Consider the following 10674-nt stretch of genomic DNA (forward strand, 5'->3'; position numbering starts at 1 on the left):
AGCCAGAATGCTCCAGAAGTATAGCCAGAAGGGAGGGAGGCAAGACTTCATCTCATGTACTTTGGATATGTTATCAGGAGGGACCAGTCTCTGGAGAAGGTCATCATGCTTGGTAAAGTAGAGAGTCAGCAAAAAAGAGGAAGACCCTCTATGAGACGGATTGTCACAGTGACTGCAACAATGGGCTCAGCATATCAACGAGTGTGAGGATGGCACAGGACCAGGGCAGTGTTTCGTTCTGCTGTAAACAGAGTCGCTATGAGTCAGAACCAGCTCAACTGCACTTAACAACAACACCCAGGAGGAGAAGATACGAAGAGGATGAGGATGGATGGAAAGCTTACTAAGGCTTTCTGTCTTCCAAGTCCCTAAGCTCTAAGACTGGCCAGCGCTGATAGGGACAGGGAAGCAGGGATAAGTGTTAAAGTAGACAGAAGTTAAAATTTTAACTAGAATGGATTTTTTATACTCAAAATCTATACAAGGTTATTAAGGGACAGAAAAGTGTACCTTGACAGAGAATGTTTAAACACAGTAATTGGAGGAAAAATAAAACCATGTTATATTGTTAACCCATCAGTTTAGACTGTTCAATAATCTGGTTATCCTTATAGTCAGGATGGCTTCAGAGGTTTCCTCACAAGTGGTATATTTCTGTGTTTAAGACCTTGTCTCAGTTATCTAGTGCTGCTGTAACAGAAATACCACAAGTGGATGGCTTTAACAAACAGAAGTTTATTCTCTCACAGTCTAGGAGGCTAGAAGTCCAAATTCAGGGTGCCAGCTCCAGGGGAAGGCTTTCTGTCTCCAATCGACTCTGGAGGGAAGGTCCTTGTCATCAGTCTTCCCCAGTCGAGGAGCTTCTCAGCGTAGGGACCCTGAGTCCAAAGGATGCACTATTCTCTCGGCTCTTGTTTCTTAGTGCTATGAGGTCCCCAGGTCTCTCTGCTCGCTTTTCTCTTTTATATCTCAGAAGAGGTTGGCTTGAGGCACAACCTCGTTTTGTAGATTGAGTTCTGCCTCATTAACATAACTGCCACTAATCCCACCTCATTGACATCATAGAGGTAGGATTTACAACACAAAGGAAAATCACATCAGATGAAAAAATGGTGGACAATCACACAATAATGGAAATCATGGCCTAGCCAAATTGACACACATTTTGGGGGGGACACAGTTTAATCCATAGCAGACATGGTCTGTCATATTTGAGTATCAGTTATACTGAATCTTAAGATAACCTTGCTTGTCCCTGAGGAGAACACATCTTTTACATAAAGGAAAAATAAACACACACAATTTCTTTTTGTGTTATCAGTTCCATATATTGGAATATGTAATTATTAATAAGGTATTATGTAAGTATAATCAGGCAGGGTAAGCACATCATTTCAGATTATATAAAAGCAAAATTAATGGTTCCCGGCTGGAGACAAAACTGATAATCAAGTGTTAATTTTAATTTTCCCTCTTACTTTCTTGTACTCACATCTGGCTGCTGTAAGATGGTACGTTTGTTCATTCTCACCCCACCGAAATCACACTGTAGCATTAGTATCTGAGCTTCATTATGTTCATGGTGATGTGGTTGTATCACATGATTTCATCCTGTATCAGCTGCTTGTGCTTTCTGCTGTTAACAAGTCAGAACTGCTGACACCTGTGGTGGTGTCTAGCCTGAGACCTGCCCCTGTGCCTTTCCCCTGACTACATTTAGGACTAGATGTAGTCCATTACTTCCTCTTCCCCCAAATTAAAGCACGGTCATAGACTGGGAATAAGCAAACAATTCAATGCACTGTTGTTGTTGTTAGGTGTACTTGAGTTCATTCTAACTCATAGCAACCCTATAGGACAGAGTAGAGCTGCCCCGTAGGGTTTTCTTGGCTGTAATCTTTATGGGAGCAGATCATCAGGCCTTTCGCCAGTGGAGCAGCTGGTAGGTTCGAACCACTGACATTTTGGTTAGCAGATGAGTGCTTAACCGCTGTGCCACCAGCACTCCTTTTTTGATGCATTATCTCAGTCTTTTCATGGTTTCATGACTATTTTTCTTGGCTGTCCCCAATTTTGTATTTTTATTGTATTTTATAAGTTTTTATTCCAGTATATATTTTACTATACTATAATATATATAGGTACTAGAGCTATATCAGATTCATCTTTTTATTCCACCATAAAGTCTAAGAAAGAGCATGGTTCGGCAAGAATGGAAGAGGAGAAATGAATCCTTTCTTTTCTGTTTCTATTTTCTCCTATCATTTTTTCTACCATATTTTCTCCTTTCATACACACTGAATCTTCTGTCTCTTACAGGTTTTCACAGACTCTTAATAGTGCACATTAATCTTAAAGATATATATGTGTGCATGTATGTTTGTGTATAGGCATAGTACATATACATTGACTTTTATGTCCAAATATATCTGATTAAACCAAAAGACTTGAAATTATACATTTAGTAATTATGGGCATGTCTTGTTCTGAAGTGGCCCATTTTCAACTCTTATTTATTCATGCTAATAGAGGGGAAGGAAGATATAAATAATGCAAAAATCACTTACAGCTAACTTGGTTATATATTGTATATTTTTCATCAGACCTAGTTTCTTAATTGTTTGCTCTGTTTATTACCCAAATGAGCTAACATCGTGAGTATTTAACAAATGATGATTGGCAGAGATGGCTAGAAGCATTCTATGTAGTGGGAAAATCCAATCTAGTATTAGAAACTTGCTGTGAAAACAATCGCATATGGATGGTTGATATTTACCTTTACACAAGGGACGATACCTTGTGATGCAAAAGAGATCTGAAAATAAGTAGTGTTTTGTCTATAATCTGTTTTTAGAACAATTTAATCAGAAATTTAACTTAGTATTTTATACCCTGATAATGTGAAAAAAATTGAATTGTGGTGTATATCTACTGAAATGAGAGTAAAAATTTAAATATATTTGGAGAGATAACTTTTCCTATATATGAACTGGCAATCAGGATTCAAATAGAAGAAATTAGTTCTAGTGAACAGAAAAAAATCAAAGTCGAATAATAGAAATAAACAGAATCTAAACTGAATCCAAAGTAATGAATATATTTTTCTCTACTCCATATATTCATTACTTATCTCGAAAAAATGCAATCTACTATAAGAATGTTATCCTTAACATTTGTTGGATATTTTAGATGAAATATATAGAGAAAATTCATACTATTTGTTTCCAATGCAATTCCCATAATGTTTATTCTAAAGTGTTATTTTTATATCAAATAGTCAGTGATTCAGCCTCGCTTCTAGTTTTAACTGCTAACATCAAAAGTAAAAGCGATGTTGAATCACAAAATTTGACCATATCTAATTTCTCAGAAAGTGTAGGTTAAATATGTAATGAAAAATTTTGCACATAGTTAGATAAAGGCAATATAGGGAGAAGATGTTTAAAATGTTTTGTCACTGAATATTCTCTTGATATCATCATTAGAAAATTTTATTTTTTTTAATAGTTTTTGCATATTTGACTAGAACCTTAGCTCAAGTGTTCAAAAAAGTTATGAGTGGAGAAAGAAGGTGTATAAATTTGACTATGAAGATGAACTTTTATATCAAGCTGGAGAATTTCTTTTATGTGAGTCACTTCTCTATAAAGCTATAATTTTTTTTTTAACCAAAAGCTGTCATGGTTTCTTGTAAAATAATAAAGATATCCATTTTAATTGATTCTTTTCATTGTTTCATAAAATTGCTTTGTTTGATAGCTAGAGAATTTGAATTGAGTTTTCGTTACCCACTTCTGAACAATTTACTCTAAGATCCAGACAGTACTGAGCTAATGAGTTTGGATTTATATTGAAGCTTAACAGTCTCCATGAAGTAAATGGAAAAAAAAATCCTGGCAGTGACTAAGTATTCTTCATTAAAAACTATGTCGTAGAGATTTTACAATGAGACTTTTAACAGAGCTAAAAGATTTAATTTGGAGTTTTACCAACTTTGCTGTATTCATGCTTATTATATGAAAATATGGTGTTTTTTTTTTTGAGAAAAGAAGAACTCAGAAGCTGACAGGGATATTACAGAAGTTTTCTTTTAAGTAGGCAGATTGTATATTTAAAAGCTTAGATTAAGAAATAAAATAATGTTAAATCAATACAATTTGGGTGCATGCTGGTATTGAAAGGATTTATAAACAACTTCCAAAGAGTATCATCCTGTTAAGGTCTTTCAAGATCTAGTTAAGGCTAACACATTGCCACCAGTGTTGAAATGCAAGTTCTTATATATACTGTTTTGACTTTGACATTGACATGGCCACAGTCATAAATTTATGTACTCTTTAGTTGAAAACAAGTGATGTATTTATTGACACATACATACTCCCCTCCCCACCATGAACACCTCACACAATTTAATTTATTGCTTTGACATTGTTATGATCTTTCCTAAAATGATCTTTTGGCTTCTCTGTACAATGGCTAACCAAGTTTGGTATTTAATGATTCCATGTTTAGGATTTGCTGTGGAATTATTAGGCATTTTAACCCTCAGTGGTGACTAAAACCAAACCAAACCCATTTTCATGGTGTTGACTCTGACTCATAGCGACCCTATAGGGCAGAGTAGAACTGCCCCACAAGGTTTCCAAGGAGCAGCTGGTGGATTCGAACTGCCAACCACTGTGCCATTAAGGCTCCAAATGGTGACTAGAGTACATTTAATACAAAGATAACTTCGCATTCTATAAACATCAATGTGTTTCATTTCCAAAGAATAATTCTCTAGGTATACAGGAGAAACTGTTTTGTATTAAGTTGGGTAGTCAAACAAGATTAGCCCAATCAATGCCTTGGAGTCTATTCTGACTCATATAGTGTCTCTATAGGGCAGAGTAGAACTCCCTGATACGGTTTCCAAGACCGTAAACTTTTATGAAAGTAGGTAGGCTGCCACATTTTTCTTCTGCGGAATGGCTGGTGGGTTTGAACCGCCAACCTTTTGGTTAACAGCCGAGCGCTTTAACCACTGCCCCACCAGAGCTCCTTCAAACAGGATTAGACCCCCAAAATAGGCTAAATGTTTTAGAAATATTATTTTTACAAAATTTGAGGTGATCAAATCCAAGAAATATAAAAACAAGAAGAAAGTATGGTCAAGGGGAAATTTACTTACTTTAGCTTATTTCCCTAGAAATCACTTAGTGTGCCAATCTCTAAATATGATATTCTTTTTATAAATCTCATTTCAAATTAATCAGTGGAAGATACGGAATAATATTGTATCCAAATTATTTATATTCATTCCCCACAAACAGCTGTTATGGTTCTTGGGATCAGGAAACATTGCACTCTCTTCCCACCCAGAGATTGCAGGCTTCTCTTACCCACCCCTGCGTGGCTGGAGCGCATAGCTTTGTAGTTAGTCATCCTCTCAACCGTCTTCGGCGGAACCACTTTCTGCCAAAAGGTACGATGGCATTTCTTAACTTAGTTTTACAAAAAACTTCTGTAATTATACAATGGTAAAATAGGACACAATTAAGTGATATACTACATTCAGATAGATAATCACGATAAGTTAAAGAAAACTCTAGTACCTTACGATTTAGACTGACCAGAAGAATAATATAGCAAAGACTTGACCATTTGTATTAAACACATGAAAATTAGTGATTTGATAAACCATGGTACCAAAGTAGCTTTAAGTCTAATTTCCCTGAGTGGGGAGTGTGTGTTGTTTTATTTAAAAAAAAAAAAAAAAATTGTGTTCCCTTTGACTATGATTATCATTGTTACAATATTTTTTAATGCTTCAGTTTTTGATGATTTATGTTTTTAATGATTTTAATAAAGGAGATTTACCATGTTTTAAATTTTATTTGGAACAGAGCAATGATGATACATGTCTGTTTTTTATAGGACTGGAACTTCCTTTTATGATGATGCCCCACCCTCTAATTCCTGTCAGCCTACCTCCAGCGTCTGTCACCATGGCAATGAGCCAGATGAACCACCTCAGCACCATTGCAAATATGGCAGCAGCAGCACAAGTTCAGAGTCCTCCATCCAGAGTTGAGACATCTGTTATTAAGGTAATTGTTTTCTGACACCGTTGTTTCAGCTTGCTCACTAAGCCACTATCTCTTAATCCATCTTTCTTATTCCTTGAGTAGTTTTCAATTCTGAAAAGCTAAGTGACCGCAAACAGATGATGAGAAAAATCACTTGTAGTAATTAGCTCCTGGAGTACAATATTTAGGCAGGCTAGGATTATTTCTTTATAGAAAACAACTAAAAAAAAACCTGTTGCCTTCCAGTCGATTCCGACTCATAGCGACCCTGCAGGATAGAGTAGAACTCTGCCCCTAGGGTTTCCAAACAGTGGCTGGTGGACTTGAACAAGAAGGGTTAAATTTTGGTTCTGCCACTTGTTTACTAGCTTTACCACGTAGGGCATGTAAATCTTTATTCTCTGCTTCTTTATCTAATACTGTGTGGACGTAAGAACTAATTGAGATAATACAATTGAAAAGTTCTTTTTAAATTAAAAAATGAATTATAAATGAAAGATAACATTCTTATATAAACAGCACATATGTGTGTATATACACAATTCTCTCTTGTCTCTCTATATATTTATTTCATTCATATTATTTTACATTATATATTTATTTCACAATGTTATTTAACTGCATTGTCAAACTGGCCAAGGAATAAGAAATAATAGCAGAATATTAAGTATAGATTATTAATTTTTAAATTACACAAAAGATATCTCATGCTCACTTATGCTTATTTGAAATAATCATCATCTTTTTTTCTGAATATAATTTGAATTTAGGGACCCCTCAAAGCAAGCCTTGTATGTTCCTAATTACATAGAATTTTAAATACGCAAATATTTATGGTACTTATGATAACAGCTCTACAAACAAAGATGTGTACAACTCCCACATATTTTCTGAAGTACCATTTCCAGAGAAAAAAATTAAAAAATAATAATAATAACATAGAAGACCCAGGTCAATTAGTAAAGGACTTTTACCTCAGAGAACACCAGCGCTACATTGCCATAGCCAAGGAGCTGAGAAGAGCAAAGCTTTTAGAAGCACTTCTATCTTCTGGAGCCCTGGTGGTGCAATGGTTATGAGCTACGGTTGCTAACCAAAAGGTCGCAGTCTAAATCCACCAGCTGCTCCTTGGAAACCCTGTGGGGGCAATTCTACTCTGTCTTATAGGGTCACTATGAGTCGGAACCGACTCAATGGCAGCGGGTTTTGTTTTGGTTTTTTGGTCCACCTTCTGAAGGAATTTTAAAGGGTTCCTTTGCTACCAGGTGTTTGCTAATCAAGGTGTCACTGTTTAATTCAATTTATGGTAATTTAAGGCAATAGTTTGCTTGCTGACAGTGGTGGTTCAGTGGTAGAATTCTCTGCTTCCATGTTTGGTTCCTGATTCCTGGCTAATGCACCTCATGCGAAGCCGCCAGCCCTCCCTCAGTGGAGGCTTGCCTATTGCTATGAAGCTGAACAGTTTTTGGTGGCACTTGCAGCCTAAGACAGACTAGGAAGAAAGGCCTGATGATCTACTTCCAAAAAATCATATAGTGAAAAACTCTATGGATCACAGTAGTATGATCTCGTAGTGCATGGGGTCACCAGAGTCGACTAGATGACAGTTAAAAACAACAACATGGTAATAGTTATTACTGAGAATTCAAAATTCCCCTTGCCTTGTTCATTGAAGTTACATAGAGGTAGATTTTAGCTGCGGGAGGAGAGAGAAGGAAAAAAAAAACCTATCCTTGTACTAGATGGCTACTTTTTTAAAGAATTAAAAGGTGCTAAGTAATAGTTAAGGAGCCCTGGTGGTGCAGTGGTTAAGAGCTCAGGTTGCTAACCAAGAGGTTGACAGTTTGAGTTCACCAGCAGCTTCTTGGAAACCCTATGGAGCAGTTCTACTGTGTCCTGTAGGGTCTCTATGTGTTGTAATCACCTCAAGGGCACACAACAACAACAACAAGTGATAGTTAAGGAGCCCTGTGATCGTTAAGTGCTCAGCTGCTAACCAAAAGTTTGGTGGTTCAAACTCACCAGCCGCTCCTCAAGAGAAAAGACCTGGCAATGTGCTCCCTTAAAGACTGCAGCCCAGGATACCCTATGGAGCAGTTCTACTCTGTCATATGAGGCCACTATGAGTTGGAATTGACTCGACAGTACGTAACAACAAGTAATAGTTAGAAGACCTGACTTTTTTTTTTTAATTTGGTAGTGATTACTCTGAGGATTCATTTCATGATTTTAACATTAATTATATCATTTGCTTTTTCAAAACTGAGAACATCATTTTGTAATTTCTCATTTAGATAAGATTTAGATTAATAAATAAGGTAAAAATATGGCAGTTTTTAGCAGTTTTAAATTAAATTGTATGGCTCACTTATGACCGTATATACCTTAGGCATGAGATGATAGCTTACCTATTCTTGGGTCCAAAAGAATGTAGTTACATTGGGAGGCTTTAAGTTTTATTTTATTTTTTCAGTATACGAACAATAAAATAGTTTGTCCTACATCTCATGTTAATTGGAATACTTAGATAATGATGCTTTATACACTAAATTCTTGATTGAATAAATTTACGCACGTTGGAGGGAGCAGCTGGATTTCATCTGGAACAGGTCTTTAGAAAGCAATCAAGGACTAGATAATTGGGAGGATGGCAACATTCTGGAGTCCTTGTGGCACAGTGGTTAAGAATTTGGCTGCTAACTGAAAGGTCTGCACTTTGAACCCACCAGCTGTGGGAGAAAGATGTGGCAGTCTGCACTAAATGTGAGAAATACGTTTTCTATGAAGTTCCAGAAGTTAGGGAGAATAAATTGGTAAATCAATGTCTAAATCTATATATTGTAGACTTTATAGCACAAACAAGATTTTGTAAACTCACACAATATATATTAATTAAACTTAATTTACGGGATTTTTTTTCCCCTAAAGGGAATGGTTAACTCCTATGTCATATTGAATAGTATTGGACCCATGTGGGTAATTAGAATAGTGTCCACAAATTTAAGTTTGCTTGAAAAGGGTTTAAGTATGGAGGCTGATTGAAACTGAAATGTTAAATACTAATTCCTCATAGGAAGGAATGATAAAAACAAAAAGATAAATAGCTTAAAATTAAAACTCAACTTAGATTGGCATTAAGGGTTTGTAAGACAAAAGAGAAGCAAAAATACAGCTCTCAGATGTACATATTTTAAAAATGTTATTTCTGTTACCTGCTTCTATGAAATAGAGGAGCTCCAGTAATTTTCTCATTAACATATTCACACCAGTGTACACAATGTAGCACAGTGGGCAAATTGCCTCCTTTGGGCCAAATCCTGCCTACTGTCAGTTTTTATATGGCCCACAAGTAAAGTACGATTTTTAAATGTTTAAATGGGTGGGGGAAAATAATTCAAAAGAAGGATAATATTTCATGACAGATGCAAATTACATAATATTCAAATTTTAGCATCCGTAAATAAAGTTTTATTTAAAGATAGCCATGCTGTTGAATTTATGTAATGTCGATGATTGCTTTAACTCTGCAATAGTGGACTTGAATAGATAGGACAGAAACTGTATGACTGCAAAGTCTAAAATATTTACTTCCTGGCTTTTTCCAGGGAAAGCTTGCTGATTCCTTCATTAGAGCTCTGATGAACTCAAACTAATGTGACTCTTAACAAAAAAAAAAAAAAAAAAAATTGATAGCAACCCTATAGACTCTGAGACTGAATAATTGAGGCAACTCAAACTAACCTCTCAGAGAAAAGTTAGAGCCACAGGATTTAGGATTGGGAAAAAAGAAGTTAAAAACATTGGCGGAAAAGAAAACTAGATAAATAAATAGAGCATAACTATGACATTGTTAAGGAGCTCTGGTGATGCAATGGGTAAGCCCTAGGCTATTAACTGAAAGGTTGGTGGTTCAAACCAGCCCAGCAGCTCCGTGGGAGAGAAGACCTGGCAATCTGTTCCATAAAATTACAAGCTAGAAAACCTTATGAGGTGGTTCTGCTCTGTCACATGGGGTGGCCATGAGTTGGAATTGACTTGATGGCATCTAACAACAACATGACATTGTTAGGTGTTTGAAATGCCAACCTCCATAATGGAATTTGCCATAGTATTAAACTTAGACTTTTCTGGCTAGTTGTCTTGGACTACTGAACATATTTTAGTAAGATAATTTTGAGTAGGAAATAGGCATATTCTGTTTAGCCGATTGTACATTTAATTTAAATCACCAAAGCTAAATGTCTGTTGCAATGTATTAAATGGTTTTTATTAGTCTATTATGTGCAGTGAGATCCACATAGCTTCACTATGTAACATTCATAGGACATGAAGAGACATAGACTTGGGAGCGACCTTAGATGTTATATAATCCAGCTTCCCTCAAGGAGGAGAAATACTTACTAAATCCTCCCTACCCATTTTCATATATCTAGGCTATGAGTAGGAATCAACTCCATGGCAACGGGATTGGTTTTTTTTGTTTTGTTTTGGTAGGCTTTTGTAGAGGCTTGTTCTGTTTTTCAGCAAATGTAGGAGTGAGGAAGCTATTCATTAGTCAAATTAATATTTTCATTTCAATAGTTTTTATCTTAATTTTGTTTTATAT

General features: G+C 35.9%; 1 protein-coding gene across 1 annotated transcript in view; it reads left to right on the forward strand.

The window, feature by feature from the left end:
* The window catches only part of DACH1 (dachshund family transcription factor 1), a 472093-nt gene that overhangs the window by 310454 nt on the left and 150965 nt on the right, over nucleotides 1–10674 (forward strand). The window contains exon 4 of the mRNA XM_023726745.1: nucleotides 5917–6089. Coding sequence (XP_023582513.1) covers nucleotides 5917–6089 — 173 coding nt within the window. The remainder of the gene's footprint in view (nucleotides 1–5916; nucleotides 6090–10674) is intronic.

The sequence above is a fragment of the Trichechus manatus genome, unplaced genomic scaffold, assembly GCF_000243295.1.
Source record: "Trichechus manatus latirostris isolate Lorelei unplaced genomic scaffold, TriManLat1.0 scaffold00013, whole genome shotgun sequence".
Taxonomy (NCBI): Eukaryota; Metazoa; Chordata; class Mammalia; order Sirenia; family Trichechidae; genus Trichechus; species Trichechus manatus.